Below are 18,127 nucleotides of genomic sequence, written 5' to 3'. Positions count from 1 at the left end.
ACGGGTTCCGTCGCGTTGATCGTCGGATAGATACAGCATCATGATAAATGCACAGATGAATAATTGAAATTTCATTCAAGGCTTTTCCTCAGCTTGACTAGGTCGGTCAGTTTTCTAAATGGCGCACGCACGGCTCAGCTGTGTGTGGCTGTGTGTTTCACGACTCATCCGCGATATGAAATAATGCATTTTACTCTGTTTTTTATTCAATTATTAACCAAGTGCTCGACCGGGACAAAGTGATATTAGGTTAGTAGGATCTGGCTTTAGGCGGGCTGACGTTAACCCCTTAAATATAATGCTTTACGGTGCTCAATAAATATGGTAGGTACATATTATAATTCTTTTGTGAACGGCCCGTGGCAGAGTAGGCACCTGCCGTCCAGCGGGACCCACCTAACACCCCGAGCCTGCACTCCGCAGGACTGGAGACGACCAGTCGCGCTGCGCTGTCACATAATATCGAACCTGTCATATATACTTCTTTCCAAAGCAGCCTTATTTCCTGGTAACACCCTCACGGGTTCACCCTGTACCCTTGTCTTCGTTTCTCTCTTTTCTACTTCGTCGACGATCTTTCGTCTATTTGATTCATTAATGACGCTGATTAATATCTTATATTAATATCGTATTCTTAAATAATTTCGATTTATCACTTCGTTTCTACTTTTTCTTTCTTCCAGTATACGAACGATCGTCACTTCATACAAATATCTTTCCGCGGTCACAGTTCGATAGGTTACAATTTTCAAAAAGCCTTGCCCAACCCTAAACCACTGACCAATATTCAACGACGGTTTTATTTTGTAAACAAGGTCCATACATGGTAGATGATTTCAAGCTTCGTTCACTCCCACTCTCTTCAACTATCTTTATCTTGCGCTACACTGTTGGATTATCACGAAACCGACCGAAATCCGTACAAACAATCTGATTCTTTATACAACATTGTTTGATCGGCTTAAAGTGCCATTGTTTTAAAATATTCCTACAAAATTGGCCAGCTTTTGTATTATGCACTCTTTATTCTGCGACAAGTACTTCTATTCTGATTTCATCCACTTATCGCAGGTAATCTTTACTTCATTCCATATTTTGGTTATTTTTATTCCATAATACCAGCCAGATCCCGGAATCAAATCTCCCAGTGTGCATGAACATTTATAATCATAAATGAATCATCGGTAGCTATTAATGTGCTCTTTTAACCCCCAAAAAAGCCTTATACGTTCTAAAAACTGGTTTTACATTATTTAACAATATGCATTTTCTTACTTTTAGAGAGATGGATTTGCAACAAATGTAGCAGCTGGAATCAATCGGAGATTCAGTGCCGCATAGAGAAGGACGGGAGAATCTTAGCTTTAATGACCTCACAGACGTGACCGTGGTTGTGAAAGCTTGGCTGTAGGATTTAGGATTATAAAATGGAGAATGTTAGAGACGAGGACAGGCGAAGGCGCCTCAGACATCTTGAGGAGAGGATAAAAGATCCTCGCAGTGTCACCAACATCGATTGTCTTTTGGACACCGTACAAGCTCTAACCTCGGATTGCGATCATCCGAGCGTCAGACGGATGAAAAATGTTGAGGCCTACATGAACAGATGTGAGTCTATGCAATACATTCTTAAAGCTTGAAAGTATTAAAATCTGACATTAAAACTCTAAAGTAACTAAAAATCTTAATTCCCAGTCACTTTTATGATAAATTTTCATTTACCCAATCGTGGCATATGCATCTGCATAAACTAGCTTCGATGTTTTTGATGAAAAATCCTGTGATTTCATTTTCGAGTGATTCTACGTAAAACTTTGGAGAGATGTTGAGGAGAGTTGATTAAGCTTTGTTTAGAAATCTATGTACCTAATTTCAGCTAAAGTTATGCTAATAGACGTTGCAAAAAATGTATGGAATGTTAATTCTAGTTTATTTGCGTTGCAGATGATTCAGTTGCTCGAGATATATGTAAAATGAGGATGCGAACCGATGATTTCACTCTAATAAAAGTTATCGGTCGTGGTGCATTTGGCGAAGTGCAATTAGTCAGACACAAGTCAACACAGAAGGTTTTTGCCATGAAGCTGCTCAGTAAATTTGAAATGGTATGTTTACAATCGTCGGATCACCTGAACAAATATTTCCTCTGTTCACAAAACGAATCATACAATATTTTGATAGGAAAATTTCATATCTTGTAAAAATTTATCTCGTAAATTGAGTGGCAGCAATTGTGGAGCATAAAACTTGCTGGAACTCTTTCTTGAATTTTTCAAATTTAAATACATTTTAACAACATAATAGGTGTCTGAAGCAGATGTAGCTGATAGATTTACATTATTCAAGTAATTTGCTTTGAACTAGAAATAAACACAAAAAATTATGAATCATAGATTTTTACTTCAGTCAACACCATCTTCTATCGAATTTAAAAACGTATCCACAGTATCCGTGAATATACCTATATTTATAGATACTTCAGTCTTTACTTGTGTATTGAAATTGTTCCTTGTTGACGTCATCGTTTTATTTGTTAGAAAAATAAATGATTACATGCATAGCATTGCTTGAGCGTTCTTTATGCTGCTCATTTTATATTTGGCAAGTTTATGATAGTAATAACTGAATACAATGTCTGATGATCTTCAATTATTTGGTCAGATTCTATAAATCATAAAGATGAATTACATTAATCCCTTTTTTCTTCTCTTTTTTTATAGATCAAGAGATCGGACTCAGCATTTTTTTGGGAAGAGAGAGATATAATGGCACACGCCAATTCTCAGTGGATAGTTCAATTGCATTTTGCGTTTCAAGATAACAAATATCTCTATATGGTAATGGACTACATGCCTGGTGGAGATCTTGTCAATCTCATGTCAAACTACGATGTGCCTGAAAAATGGGCAAAGTTCTACTGCGCCGAAGTTGTTCTTGCCTTAGATGCTATACATTTAATGGGATTCGTCCACAGAGACGTCAAGCCCGACAATATGCTATTGGACAAACATGGCCATTTGAAGCTGGCAGACTTTGGGACCTGCATGAGAATGGATGCGGTACTAACTGTTTTTAACTAAATTAATGATAATCTTGAACAGAAGACTTTAAGCTTAAGATTAATTAAAAAAAAATACTGAAAAACCAAAACATGACTTGTTATGTATTATGAAACAATTACTTACAAATTATAGGGATAAATATCTCAATTATTTTTTTATCTTTCGTAACAGGATGGATTAGTTCGGTCTGACACAGCAGTTGGTACACCAGACTATATATCTCCCGAAGTGCTGCAGTCTCAGGGAGGGGAAGGAGTTTACGGAAGAGAGTGTGACTGGTGGTCAGTTGGTGTTTTTTTATATGAAATGCTCGTTGGAGATACGCCATTTTATGCAGATTCACTGGTTGGTACATATTCAAAGATCATGGATCATAGGAATTCGTTGCATTTCCCGCAGCAAGAAGCGGATATCTCACATGCAGCAAAGAGTTTAATATGCAGTTTCTTGACCGACCGTACAAAAAGGTTGGGTAGAAACGGCGTTAATGAAATAAAGTGCCATGCGTTTTTCAAAAACGATCAGTGGACGTTTGAAAATCTAAGGGAATGTGTACCACCTGTTGTACCTGAGCTTTCAGGCGACGATGACACCAGCAATTTTGATGATGTTGATAAAGAAGATGGACCAGAGGAAAGTTTTCCTGTACCAAAAGCGTTTTCGGGCAATCATCTGCCTTTTGTCGGATTCACTTACTCAGGGGATTACCAGTTGATGACTGGTACCGGTAGGGAGTCCGTTGATGGACTCACAAATCATATAAACAACGGAATCAGTGACGATGTAAAGATATCCCAGTTAGAAAATTTACTTGAACGTGAAAAACGGCAAGTAGACACACTCGAAGCGAGACAGAGGGCTTTGACGGCCCAACTAGAGGCTGTGACAAGACGAGAGGTGGAACTGCAGGAAGAAACAGGAAGAGCGGACAAGGAATTGACCCTCCTCAGACACAATTTTAAAGAAACGCAACGCAGATCAGAGCACGAAGCGGAAGCCAGACGTAAGGTGGAGGCATCGTTGATAGAACTTAAGAAAAAGTTTGATGAAGAGCAGTCCAAGAGAGCAAGGGATGCCAGTAACTCTCATCAAACGTCAGAGAGAATACTAACTCTTGAAAAACAGCTGAAAGAAATGCAGGCTAAGCTTGAGAGGGAAACTGATAGTGCGGGAAGGTTGCGAAAACAAGCTGCTGAAGTTACGGTTGCTAGACAAGCTGCCGAACAAATGACGAATGAACTTCAAGTTGCCAGGGCACAACTGCAGGCGCAGAGAGATGCTCTACAACAGGAAGTTGCAGCTCTACAGGTATATCTGCTTCTGAAAGTACTGGGTTTATGCCGTAGCTATTTGAGTCATGAGTCAAATTTTAACAGAATTTTACGTATTATTTCTTTTTCCTTTCAAGGGCCAATTATCCAAGGAGCGGAGCTCACGATCTCAAGCATCTACCTTGACTGCAGAGCTTGAGACTCGATTGTCTGCCCTACATGTAGAACTGGAGCATAGTCGTCGTCGTGAAGAAAAAGCAACTTTGGATAACCGGCAATTGAGCGAGAGAGTTTCTTCGCTAGAAAAAGAAGCTGCAGGACTGACTTTGGAGTTGAAAGCAGCCCAGGCAAGGTACAATCAGGAAGTTGCAGCCCACCAAGAAACTGAGAGATCAAGAATGCTTTCCAAGGAAGAGGCAAACATGGAAGTAGTTAAAGGTATTGCTTATAGTAATTCTGTGTTGCAGCAAATTTATGACGACACTAAGCAGACATATGCGTTCACTGAACTAATTGATCAAAGGAAAAAAGTGAAATAGAGAAGGATTAATCGAATTCCAGGTTTTTAAAGATATTGATATGGAATGAGTATAATGTCTTGAGTTCTAACTTCTTTCTAGATCTTCGGAATGTAAATATTATAGAAAATGTCACGTTAAAAGTAGCTTTTGCATATTCTCCAATCACGCTGTCTATTATGCCAAGATTTTTCTTTACATGCTACGTAGGACGTGCAGATAGAACATTTACAGGTAATCATGAGTGGCATAGTGACTGATAGAAATTAATAAGATTACGATCTCACTAAATTTATAAACCAATTTAACAATTCGCTGTTTACTTTATTATGTGAATTTCTGTTTAATTGCTGCTGCAAATTGATGCTGTCAAATTCAAGTACGTAAATTCAATAAGTATTTATTCTTATTTAAAACGAATGAAGATCATGCTCAAGCTTGCATTAGTCCTTATAATTTATTTGCCAAAGACTCAATGAATTAAATTTTATCCCTGCATGGGTGAAAATAGCGCTGCAAGTAAAACTAAATGAAGAGAAGAGCGGTAGACAACGAGCAGAACTTCTTGCTCAAGAAAAAGAGCGCCAAACTTCCATGCTGTCTGTCGACTATCGTCAAATTCAACAAAGATTGCAGAAACTTGAAGGCGAACATAGACAAGAAGTGGAGAAGGTCAAAGCACTGCAGGGTCAAGTTGAACAGGAGCAGCAGAAGAGAAACGTACTACAATCAGAATTTGGGCAACAATCTTCCGAAGCTGGAAGACTCAGAGCAAGAGAGCAACAATTGGTTGGCGAAGTAGCTCATCTCAGGGAAGCTAAAAGGCAAATAGAGGAAGAATTGCACCACCTTAAAACTCAGCGAAGTGTAGATTTGTTGCAAACTAAGGAATTGCAAGAACAGTTGGAGGCTGAGGCTTATTTCTCAGTGAGTAGAGTCATTTTTTTCCTTCACACTCGTGAGTTTCAAACTTCCGCTTATGCTTATTCATATAATTTATTTTTCTTGCCTCCCAGACACTTTACAAAACCCAGACGCAGGAGCTCAGGGAGGAACTAGACGACAAAACGAGACTTCAGCAAGAATTGGAAGAAGAACGTTGCTCACTGGTTCATCAATTACAGCTGTCACTCGCTCGCGCCGACAGTGAGGCCTTGGCAAGGTCGATTGCTGAAGAAACAGTGGCAGACTTGGAGAAGGAAAGAACAATGAAAGAATTAGAGTACAAAGACAGCATAGCAAAGCATCGTCAGGAATTAAATGCCAAGGAACAATCTATAAATGTGCTTAAAGAGAACGAAAACGAAATGAAGAAAACAACAGAGCTATATTTAAAAGACAAAGAGGATTTAAATAAGCGTTTAAAAGACTTACAAGAGCAACTGAGTAAGGAACAGTCTAATTCTGAGGAGATAGATAGACTCAGTGGTAAACTAAAGACAGAGCAGTTACTTAAACAGCAGGCTGTTAATAAACTAGCTGAAATAATGAATCGGAAAGACATATCGTCAGGTACTAAAACTAGAAACAAAGTTCCTTCAGCTGATTTGCGTAAGAAAGAAAAAGACTGCCGTAAGTTACAACAAGAATTGACGCAGGAGAGAGAAAAATACGGACAGTTGGCAGCTAAGTGGCAAAAAGATCTTCAAGACTTACAGGTAAAATTACCAAAAATTTTATATTATTCCTACTAGTACCTAATTGCCATTTTTCTCTTATTTTTTACTTATTCAATCAGGCTCAACTTGTGGAGGAGAGCCAGGTAAGGCTGAGACTGCAGATGGAGGTTGATTCAAAGGATTCTGAAATAGAAACGCTACAGATGAAAATAGCGTCCATGAATTCAGAGACAGCGAGTCTTTCTTCAGCAGAAAATGATGGTGAAGATGCTGTTTCGACAGAACACGGTGCCTTACGATTAGAGGGTTGGCTGAGCGTACCTAACAAGCAAAATATCAAAAGACACGGGTGGAAGAAGCAGTACGTTGTTGTATCATCTAAAAAGATAATATTCTACAACAGCGAGAACGACAAGATGAATGCGGATCCAATACTAATTTTAGATTTAAGCAAAGTCTTCCACGTTCGCTCCGTGACTCAAGGAGATGTTATACGAGCCGATGCCAAAGATATTCCAAGGATATTTCAGGTGAGAAATCTACAAATCTGTAATTAGCGAATGACATCACGGCTTATCAGCAACTTAAAATTATGTCGATATCACGTGTAATTAATTTTCGCAGAAGTTACCAATTCATCCATATATTTTCTTTGAAACATACAATCTTTGATAATCGAAAAATAATTTGAATATTTGTATCCTGTATCCTCCTGGAAACCACGATTTTATTTACAGTTATTGTATGCCGGTGAGGGTGAGGCAAGACGTCCGGGTGATGAAAGTAATGCGTTGCCAGGGGTAGAACTTCCACAGTTAATGGATAAGCCCGGTACCTTGTGGTTGAAAGGTCATGAATTCATTTCTATAACCTATCATATGCCAACTACTTGTGAAGTATGTACAAAACCGTTATGGCATATGTTCAGACCACCTCCTGCTCAAGAATGTCGAAGTAAGTATGGATAAATTCAGACTACATAACTTAAGCATTTTTATTATTAATTTGACGATTTCCCACATCTTTCAAGTCATTCTGTCAGTCCGACCTTAAGTATCATATAATTCGGTGAGAATATCGAGACTTACTTTCTCAAAAACTTTAATACGACTTGACGACAATTCTCGCGGTTTTTTTTTTTTTAAATAACGTGTCATGGCTCGCTTAATGGCTACTTTATAATTAATTTATTAACAGGGTGTCGTATCAAAGTACACAAAGAGCATTTGGAAAAGAAGGAAGATGCTATAGCACCTTGTAAATTACATTACGATCCAAATAGTGCCAGAGAATTATTAGTTCTGGCTGGTAACACTGATGACCAAAAGTATTGGGTAACGAGGCTCTCCAGAAGAATTCAAAAGTGCGGTTACAAAGCAAACTCCCACGTCGATGGAACAGGGCAACGAGTTTCTCCAAGGTAGCGTAGGTGGACAGCTCATCCAGGGACTTAGTAGCTCTTGTGTTGTGGCGTCGCATGATTGGGTGTAGAGAGGTAGTGTTTGATTTCTTTTTTTTTTTTTTTTGTCTTTTTTTCTTCTAATCTGGTCAATGACAAATGCCAATCTAACGTACTTTTTATGCTTTTACGTAGAAAATAGAGAGATGAACGATCGAAATAAGTATGTTATAAATATTTGCTGTACATAATTGCTTGGTAAAGTATACATGTTCAATGGCGTAATCATTCACTTGGTAATATCACTGATTCATTCAACGTACTTTGCTCATCGTTTAATTTGATATCTTAAGGAGGGAACCTGCTTCGAAATACTTGAGTATATTATGTTAGTTTTTCGCCATTTATTGAATTGCAATTTCGACACAAAGTTCTACTGTCTATTTTACAACTAGGTTCAATATGAAGATACTGCAAGAATTCATATGCTCCCTAATTTTATAACAGTACATATTTTTTCGATGAACAGTTCAATGTAAGAGCTCCATGATTTTCAATATTAGAATCATGCAATTACATTTTCTGATTTACTCCGAAAGCCATACTTTCGCGAATTTCTTCGCTCAGAATAACTGAGTATAATCGCAATAAATATTTATCTCATTAAATGAAAAACTAGGCACGTCAATTTGATATTAGTAGCTTTCAAAGGTGGACAAAACCAGCTTAACTGAGTGCATACCGAGTTGCTATTTGATACACATGTCTACATAAAGTTTCCTTCGTAATTTCTGTATTTAGGTTTCTTAGCTCATACGCAATTTTCGATAAACAGGGATTTCTTAGAGTAGACTCCCTCCTTAAATATATTGATATTTACGATTATTATTAAATGTATAAATAGGGTGAACCTTAGACTAGATTGGCACGTGTAGTTATCTGGCTTGCAAAAAATGGGAGTGCTATCCGTTGTCACTGTAAATAGAATTTCAAGAGTAAAGATGGGCTGCTTTTCTACCCTTAGACTTTACTCGTATTATTGTTGACTAAATAACACCACATGAACTAAATGATGCTAATGTCATTTTGCCAAAATATATTCAGAGATGTCGATTATTTTTACGGAAAAAGAAATTATTATTTCAGTAATGACAAATAAAGTAAACCATTTTCGAGCTGTCTTATTATAACGGGATGTGAATAAATATGTTTTTGGAACATATGTTTTATGAAACAGAATAGCACTGGACTTTACGGACATAGCTCTCGTAATTGTATGTAGACCATTCGGATACTTTTGGTGATTATTTGTAAATTTTTTTCAGTCAGATATTTACCAAACTTAATTATATACTGGTGAAAAATTTGCACAAGTTGTTGTACAAATACTCGATAATAGTGCTGCTCTTCTATGGTACTGGGAAATCCACCAATTCTCAGTGAATATAATTTTGACGTTTTGTGTAGGATCCAACCGGATACAAAGTAAAACTAAATTTCAATGTCTATAGATTGCTGTATTATAAGAAAAAAATTTGACACAATTTTCCCTGTATTAACAACTCGAGCATGGAGCTAATTGCAACTCCTAGCTCATCATTATTTATTAAAAAAAAAAAAAATTTATCGATACCTTGACCTTAGAAAAACCTGCATAAATTTTTGTTCATCTTTGCGTTCGTATTATTAATTATTTTATTTATTTATATGTATATTTCATGAGCATTCTCCCCTAAGAATTGGTATTTATATATCAGTAAAATCGTATTTTTATGTTGACGAAAATAATGCGGGTTAAGCTTCTATACTTTTTTTTTTTGCCAAAAAAAAAAAACTTGTAATACATACTTTTGTGACATACGGTATCATGTACACCATGGAAGCAGTTTTTTTCACCTCACGTATTTGCACTTACGCTCGGCATAAAAGGACCTTCTTTGCCTCCTTGATGCACAATCTACTATTCATACTAACTTTTTTTGTAATTTTTTTTTTTTTTAATTTGCCATGTATTTTTTCTAGGTAGCATTCCATTAGATTTAACTGAACTAGAAAGTAATCCCGGTGATCTCTACTATGTTGAGATATGTATATACCTTTTTACAATTATATACACGTTTAATCATAATCAGGAGTGGACAAACTATTGGAAAAATGTGTGTTTGGAAAGCAAAGTACATTCTGTGTTTAACGAAACAAAAAACATAATCAAACTTTTCTTTTTAACGTTGTTTAATAAATTCTAATACAGTGTACAAAAACAGTAATAAGAGAAAAGTTACTTATTTCACATCTTATACATAACAATCCTTTTGTAATTAAGCAAATGCAATACACCAGTGACATAAACTTCTTTTTTTATCACAAAAACACTTGTTATGTACTTTCAATTATAAATTATCTAGCCGTACGATTTGATGTCTTTCAAATACGTATTGCGCATAGATTTGCCCACCCCTGAATTTGAAAGGCTTTAAATTATTACACAAATATATGAAAAGATAAGTGCAAGCTTCCATTGTATAAATAACTAATTATTAACTTGTACAGATCACGAAATAAAAGTTTTACTATACTTAAGATAACAATGATGCAGAAGCCAATCTACCGAAAGTATGTATATATGTACCCGCAGTATGTGATTCAAAGTATCAGTTTATTCATATTATCCTGTAGCTGCCTATCCTACTTACAAACAGCTTTGATAGCGGTCGTTTTGAAAAATAACAGTGGGGATGATCATTGTGCACGTAACTACAGCTACCATTAAAGAATATTCAACAGCATTATTTGAGCTTCTATTGATGCAGAGCTGGAATGCATTCGGAAAAAGTGTTGATATTAAGTTCTGTGTCATTGGTTGTTCTATAATTCTTGAAGTCGTGTTTTGAATTAACATTATACATTGCATTAGAACCATGGTATCCCACTTTATTGTATTTGTCTTGTGCCCCACATGGTCTGAAAAATGCCAAGCCCAGCCATTAATTATAGAGTTATGCTCAGTGCCTACATTAATATGCATCACGTCTCGTTGATTATTGCATTCTAAATGTATTAACCATAACATAGGAGTACAGAAAATTTCAATGAAACATGCATTTAGTTTGAACGTTATATACATCAAGTGCCTATTTTTGTTGCTTATTGTTGTATTTGCTTGCATTCACATATTTCTTTTTTTCTTTCTTTTTATCACCAGCAGATAAAGTTGAAAAAAAACTGCCTGGCTTATTGATGTGTTTTCAATTGGATATCGAAATGAAAAAAGAAATAAAAACCAGGCTATTACCGTATCAAAACATTTCTTTCAAAGCATGCACTTCTTCGCAATTTTTCAATTGAAAATTTTATACGCTTAAAAAAATTATTGCAAAGATGCGTATTAATTTTATAAATTATTAAAGGTGAAACATGTTTCTTTTTGTATTGTTTTTTCATAAGAACATATTCATAGGGCCATTGGAATTTTGTTTTGTTTTGATATCAATGGCAGAATTAAGTGCTCTATTTGGACGATTTTTTAGATTTAGAAACATTGTATAATCGATATATTATACACCTAGAAGCCTCGCCTTGGTTTTAATATCATAATCAGTGTCACACGATTCAAATTCCATATAAATTTTGGTTTTAGGGAATCTACAAGATCAACGCTAAAGCCTTACTTGTCGGTTCCACAGCGATCTGCCACTCTACCTGCCAACGCTAGTATGGGCAAATAATCTTAATGCGTTTTCCACAACGATTTCATGAAAACGAAAATTTGATTTTTTTTTTTACTTACAATTTTCTTCATATAAATATATCTAGAATGAGTCTAACTAAATCTCGAAACAGCGTACGACTTGCCTGTGGCAAAGTTTTGCTTCTTAGTCAATCAGCTCAACATTATTCACATGGGACATCTTGAAGCATATGCCTTAAATTTACTGAATGGTCATGATTGACCAGTGTGAATAGTTTGTGTGATTATCCGTACGTACATGTGCAAACAGAGTGTCCATTATAGTTCTTTTTGAGTCAGTTTACATGGCTAGATACCGGATTGGTTTAGCGGGTCGATTATTCAAACAACCAAGCGAAACCTATTTTCACAGCTGGACAAACTCGTTCTGTATATATTTATTATACATATTTTTGGCCGCTTTTTGTTTTCTTGTAAATATGTCACATACAGAACGTGAACGTATCTTTAAGTGCTGCTCCCCTCCTGCTCCCTCGCCTTCCTTCCCTTTCCACGTAGGATTATTGCGTATGTGATTTGTTAGAAGTCAATGTTACAGCAGCTGCTTTACAAGGTTCTATCGATAGTTTCTAATTAAGAAATAACAGAGTTGAAAGACATTTGATATTAATTAAATACATTACAAAATTTCATTAACAATATTCTAGTGCAAAGATTATATTTATACGCAGGACGCATCACACTCAATTTATTGAACGATCGTCTTATATCAATATGCTCATTGTCACTTCAGATGTGAATTCGGAATTGAGATATTACAAACTACGAATTGTCAAGTGTGATAACATTATTCACATTTATTTTTTTAATACCTTTGAAATTTATGTCCCAGTACTAGATAACTTGCATCTTCTTTAAGCTTATTTCATTTTTACCTTGCATTTGCTTCGAACTCCATCCTATTCACATATTTAATACATTTTCGGACTTTTAAATTTTTGATAATAATCTTCCCGTTTTACAATAATGCTGTGAAAAACTTATTTAACTAAGTCAAAAAGTTGAACGGTTTTAGGGCAATGTTATAGAAGAAAAGTACAATTGTAATGCATCAAAAATGAATTTCGACGCTAGAGGGAAACAATGATCTTATAAGCGATCTTAAAATCCATGTATTTCACTGGTTCTTTCAAATTTTAGTCATCGATGCAAAGAAAAAGAAAAAGTAAATAAGTCAAGTGTGAGCAAAAGCTGGAAAATTTGGTGATGGGTGTGGATTTCAGGAATATAAAATCAAACACAATACAAAAACGAGATGGAATTGGAGTCTTAAAACTACAGTCCTATGGCATTAATAATAATTGTTGATATAGTAGATAAACTTTTATAAAAATAATCAGAAGTGATTTGAAATTTTTGATACACACTTTGATCATGAATTAGAAATCACTACAGCGTAGTGGGAGGTATAAAAAACCCTATTTTTATCCACTATAGAAAACATAATAAATCAGAAAATGGACGCAGATCAGCCCACACTTCTTCTACAGAAAAAATTAATTTGCCAGCACGGTATGATAACATTTCATGAAAGCAATAAATTCCCGAGTATAGTAATTTAATACGTAACACCATCTGAAAATGCATATTATATATGCCTATGATTAATGGCGAAGAAATCGTTTTTTAATACTCACAATCTCTCGGAACTAATTGAGAGAAGTGCTACAAATTGAAAGCAAATTTTCACCTATTGATGTAATGCCAAAATATTTGATTTCGAAAAAATTTGTAAGGCTGTAATTCAGGCACTGTAGATTCAAAAGTGTGGAAATTTCTGGTACAACTGCTGATCGTTTAAAAATTTATGATTTATACACCTGTTGTAGACAAAGTTTTAATGCAATTTCCTGGTGAATTGATTCTGGTGTATGGCTGATATTATAAGTAAATCGCTTCACATAAATGTTTTATGTTGCGCTCATATTGTGTATCATATGAATCATGTCACATGTTATACAAAGACTTGAAGAAACACGTATAATAATGGTTTGAAACATAAAACAAAAGTGACATTTTTTAAGATATAATTGCTAAAATAAAAATTTATAATGATGGTTGAAAGTTAATTTTTAATGCGCAAAAAGATAAATAATGTACAGTTGAAGATAGCCGATCTTTTCACGTAATATTGCCAAAGTAACATGACCAGAAAAATTTTGAAATTAAACAGTTTGCTGTTACTAAATCTCTGTACATCCATGAATATATCCGTACAAATAGCTAATTATTTAATGATAATTTTCTGCCATTATATGCTAAATGACGAGCTGGGCACCGATTCAAAATGTACCAATAATAGATATTTCAATTTAAGTTCATTCGAATTATTTATTCGTAGATTTTTCTACAGATATTGCAATTTGATATTCCCTGTATATGTAAATATGATGGAGAAGAAAAATCGAAACAAACAGAAAAAAACATGCCTAGGGATATTTGTATATCAATTGTTTTGTAGAAGATTGATTTAAAATACAAAAATAAGTATTATTATTTTTTATACATTCTGTAAATTAAATATTTAATTTCTTACCTATCATAATAACATTAACAATTATTATTATATTGATGATAATAATGTAGTGAATTTAGGAAGGTCGTTTGCCCAGCTAGCCACGGAGGCCGCCAAAGTTAACGCGAGTAAATTAACAATAAATATAAACATATTAAACCTACGAAAATATAATAATTAATGCAAGAAAAAATTAAATAAGCAACTAAAAAATCTAAAATAAAAATTTATAAGTAAAAGTGCTACCAGCACCACGAGTGAGCTTCTTTGTATAGTAGATATACATTGTATACAACATATACATGTACGTATAGTGTATACACACCCTATGTACATGTATCAGTATATGAAAATCAATTTGTTGAATAAGAATTTATATTGTAATATAGGTATACATATATAACAATCCGTTATTGTAATATTCAGGTATAAATCGTGTGCATGACAAAAACTGAATAAGTCAAACATCAGATCATGATTTTATGCAAGAACAATTTTTCAATTGCAAAATCTATCTTCTATTTTTCCTAATAAAACTGAAACTGTTTGGTAAAATGAATAATCTTGTGACGTTAACTCTTTATTTTCCGTGTTGTATAGATGAACCAAAATCATTCTTAATCGATACATACATAGTTAAAAAGAAACATTATCCTGCAGGAACAGGAGCATGATTCGAAGTAATTAATAATAACTGTCTCGGCAATATGTAACAGCCAATCATCGCTTTACCGGTTTTAACATTTATTCCACATGTTTCATTCGCCAATATATACGTACAATATACAATGATTAATGTACTATTATTGTGCTCTTGCATGAAATCTTACCAGCGGTGCTTGTTAATTCCTTGTCAGTCTGCTGAGTAGCTGGTAGAGAATTAAAAAAAAAAAAACTTAGGAGTGACTGATCGGGAATTGAATCCACAAAACTAAAACTACTGCCCCGTGCCTTCCCTCTGAGATCCGAAAGAGTTAGGAGGAGAAACATGAGAATATTAATAAAGGAAGAGAAGAAAGCAAAAAACAAGATCCTTGTTACAGCATATTTTATTATTATTATTATTTAGTTATTTACAATCTGTATATTATTAATATTATGATTAAAACTATTTTGTAGATAACGTGATGGGCCGTCTTATATCTATATGTATGAATTCATTTACACCGCATCTCCTCATTTCCTTACTACGGTAAAATATTAGTAGAAAATTTTTTTTCATCAACTTCTTTTTATTGTATTATTATACCGATTGTTTCAAGAAAGAGTAGTTTTATATTATAACCAAAAAATATGAATTTGCGGTGAATGGTCAAAGTCAAGAAACAAATTGTATTCTTAAATTTTGAAATGGCCAAATTTAATCGGTGTCAACTTAGTAATGAACTACTTTAAGATTGGTATATTAACTTGACATTAAAAAGAAAAACTTCAAAAATGCGATTGAAAATTCAACTCAGATTTATTCAGTTTAACTTTTCTTTTTTTTTTCACCAAATTAACAATAATTTTCCCGACCAACAATCGAAGTAGATGTTCACCATGCTACTACTATTATCATAGTTCAGTAATTTTCGATATCTTGTCCAATTTTTAATACAACAAACAGAAGCTATAAGGATATTATATTGTTTATTAGTGAGAGAAAAAAGGAAACAATTGATGTAATATTTAAATGTGAAAAAAGTAATGCCGTACAGCTGAAATTTCTTCTTGTATTTGCCAACAGATTCCTTGTCGTCAGGAAATGCAGAACCTGGCTTTACCGTGTTATTGAGCTGCATTGAAAATGTTAATGAGTTTCCGGTAAATGTAGTAGCCTACTTTTCTGAAGATATATTCCCCTTCACCTCATCAGTGGCAAATATACTAGAAAGCAGAGTACAGCTCCATGAAACAGATGAAATCTAGTTCTATATTAGATTCAAAGTGGGAATGACATCTGGAAATTATGGGACCATGATTTATTCATTAAGTCGTGCATATTATATATCAGGATTTATTGTTACTATAGATCAAAATTGAGTCCAAGCAAGCTTCGCACATCGAAATGTATCAAGTTATTGTTGTAGAAATAAAAATATGCCCAATTTATTGTGAATATGCAACTGTGCAAAGGAAGTGTGAAATTATAACTATATACGATATATTTTAACTTTTCATCTATTGCTGAATAAAAGGATGTGAACTTAATAATGTTCACTTTTTAGCTTGATTGCAAAACACATGATCGTCGTTACATGAATGTCTGAAGCTTGGCAGGACTGACATTGTTGGGAACATCTTATTGTTAGCATAAGTTTATCGTATATACAACACAGAATTCTATTTTATCTACAAGTCGTTCCACCAATTTTGATACAGTTTTGTACGTGCAGAGGTATCTGCGATTTTTTTATAATCCGAAGTAAGTATCAACTTGCAGAGTAACAAACAAATCGCGGATATATTGTCATAATTGGTCAAACGTCCGCTATGTTAAGTTATTAGAATTGATATAAGTCAATAAATACATGCAAGGCGAAGTGAAACGAGCAATGAAACTAGAATTAAATGTCAGTTTAGTACCATATCTGATCAATTTCCATGAAGTACAAATTTTATTTTTTTTCGTTATAGGTTTCTTATAAATAAGTAACAGACTTCTGCTGCCTAGTTTGTATCGATCCACAACTCAAGCAAGCCTCAGAAGCTTGAGATATTTGAAAGTATTTCTTACTTGTATTAATATTTGTTATTCTCAGTAATTGGTACACTTCGAATAACTTTGAGAACGAGTTAAAAATACTTATCTTTACATCGTAGTCATCGATAAAATCTCAAATTATCGTTTTAGCTTCACATTACATTTTCAATTGGTAGAAATTCATAAAATTCACAATACATTTCATAGTCACCTGCCGCTGTCTTTCTGCCCTACTGAGTCTCGTTTGCCTTCAAAATTTGTAATTACTCAAGTCTCGTTATTCATGTATCTTTTACTTCTCCAATCTATTGAATATTATTGATACACACATGTACATGTTATACTATGATAACAGTAAAGATTAATGAAAAGTAGATTAAAAATTTTTATTGACAAAAACAAACAGATCTAATATTGAAACAAGACAAGTTACTTCGAGGATAAACCATACTAAAATGGGAAAATAAATTATGATAAGATCAAGGTGAATATTTGTACACAAGAGAATTTTACTTCAGAGCGGTATAAATTCTGATGATATCAAATGACCAGAAAAATATTATAATATTCGGTAAATATAAGAAGCAATGTATCAATATCAGTCTTTATCTTTACCAGCAGCAGGTAACAAGGGGAAGGGGAGACTCATCAACTATTAATAAGTTTTTGTATAATGTTTGCCATTTATATTTCCCTCTACTCTTTTTGTTATATGTTCTTCAACGTTTGTTTTATTCGTTATATTTTAGAGAGACTGCAACACAGTCTCGAGGCAAACGATTATTTTCTGACTAGACCAACGAGTCCTCGATTCATAAGTTTTGGTTTAGGTAGCTTATTAACTTGAAGCGACGCCGATTGTTGATTCTTTCCAACAGATTGCGTGGACGATGTTTCCCTCGAAGCTATCCCCTGTCGCTTGAATGATTCCTGCTTGGCACCTCTGCGCAAAAGACAGCACCTCACACACCATCTATTTATTTCTAGGAGAGAGAGAGGGATTGCGGCCGGATTTTAATTTGCGAACATAAAATTGTAAAGCTTAATTAATTATAAAATGCAGTATATTGTTTATAAATATAATGATACTTGATTCAGTCAATTCTTTAAGGCGAGAAAAGAATAAAGTCGCCAGGATGAAACGTAGTAATTTAAAATATGCATTGACTGTGTAATGTTCATAACTGTTGAAGCCTTGAAGCCAGTAACAATGACGAACATTGTTGTACTATATAAAGATTTTCACATCGTTCCATTTAATTTCAATTTCTTGTTCAATTTTTCAACAGTTACTTATTTTTTGCCACTG

General features: G+C 34.3%; 2 protein-coding genes across 11 annotated transcripts in view; one reads left to right on the top strand and one right to left on the bottom strand.

Moving 5' to 3' along the window:
- The first annotated feature begins 93 nt into the window (after positions 1-93).
- Positions 94-12,540, top strand: LOC124405535 (rho-associated protein kinase 2). 4 transcript variants are annotated; one of them, XR_006929118.1, is made up of 13 exons: positions 94-249; positions 1,282-1,608; positions 1,945-2,105; positions 2,721-3,059; positions 3,234-4,370; positions 4,471-4,771; positions 5,062-5,085; positions 5,372-5,778; positions 5,868-6,509; positions 6,590-7,000; positions 7,208-7,424; positions 7,668-7,965; positions 11,507-12,540. XR_006929118.1 is itself a non-coding variant. In XM_046880510.1 (13 exons), exons 2-13 carry the CDS (start codon positions 1,428-1,430, stop codon positions 11,592-11,594), a joined length of 4,131 nt encoding a protein of 1,376 aa, XP_046736466.1. In that variant the 5' UTR covers positions 94-249; positions 1,282-1,427; the 3' UTR covers positions 11,595-12,540. The 4 variants fall into 4 exon arrangements, 3 of the variants coding, with proteins under 3 accessions (XP_046736466.1, XP_046736468.1, XP_046736467.1); XM_046880510.1 differs by having other exon boundaries at positions 7,668-7,890; XM_046880511.1 differs by having other exon boundaries at positions 108-324; positions 7,668-7,890.
- A 3,397-nt stretch (positions 12,541-15,937) lies between these two features.
- The window catches only part of LOC124405531 (schwannomin-interacting protein 1 homolog), a 31,328-nt gene continuing 29,138 nt past the window's right edge, over positions 15,938-18,127 (bottom strand). For 6 of the 7 annotated variants that reach the window (XM_046880495.1, XM_046880496.1, XM_046880494.1 and 3 more), the window contains one exon: positions 15,938-17,761. In XM_046880495.1, the coding sequence (XP_046736451.1) occupies positions 17,599-17,761 (163 nt within the window). In that variant the 3' untranslated portion in view covers positions 15,938-17,598. Of the gene's footprint in view, positions 17,802-18,127 lie in introns of all 7 variants that reach the window. The other variant, XM_046880499.1, reaches the window with a different exon arrangement.

The sequence above is a fragment of the Diprion similis genome, chromosome 4, assembly GCF_021155765.1.
Source record: "Diprion similis isolate iyDipSimi1 chromosome 4, iyDipSimi1.1, whole genome shotgun sequence".
Lineage (NCBI taxonomy): Eukaryota > Metazoa > Arthropoda > Insecta > Hymenoptera > Diprionidae > Diprion > Diprion similis.
The sequence above is the reverse complement of the archived record's forward strand: the minus strand, read 5'-3'. Positions and strand labels throughout refer to the sequence as shown.

Excerpts from the sequence above, each read along its gene's own strand:
- LOC124405535 (XM_046880510.1), top strand. The coding sequence starts at position 1,428 with ATGGAGAATGTTAGAGACGAGGACAGGCGAAGGCGCCTCAGACATCTT. Across the intron at positions 3,060-3,233 it reads CCTGCATGAGAATGGATGCG|GATGGATTAGTTCGGTCTGA; the intron begins GTACTAACTGTT and ends CTTTCGTAACAG. Across the intron at positions 5,779-5,867 it reads AGGCTGAGGCTTATTTCTCA|ACACTTTACAAAACCCAGAC; the intron begins GTGAGTAGAGTC and ends CTTGCCTCCCAG.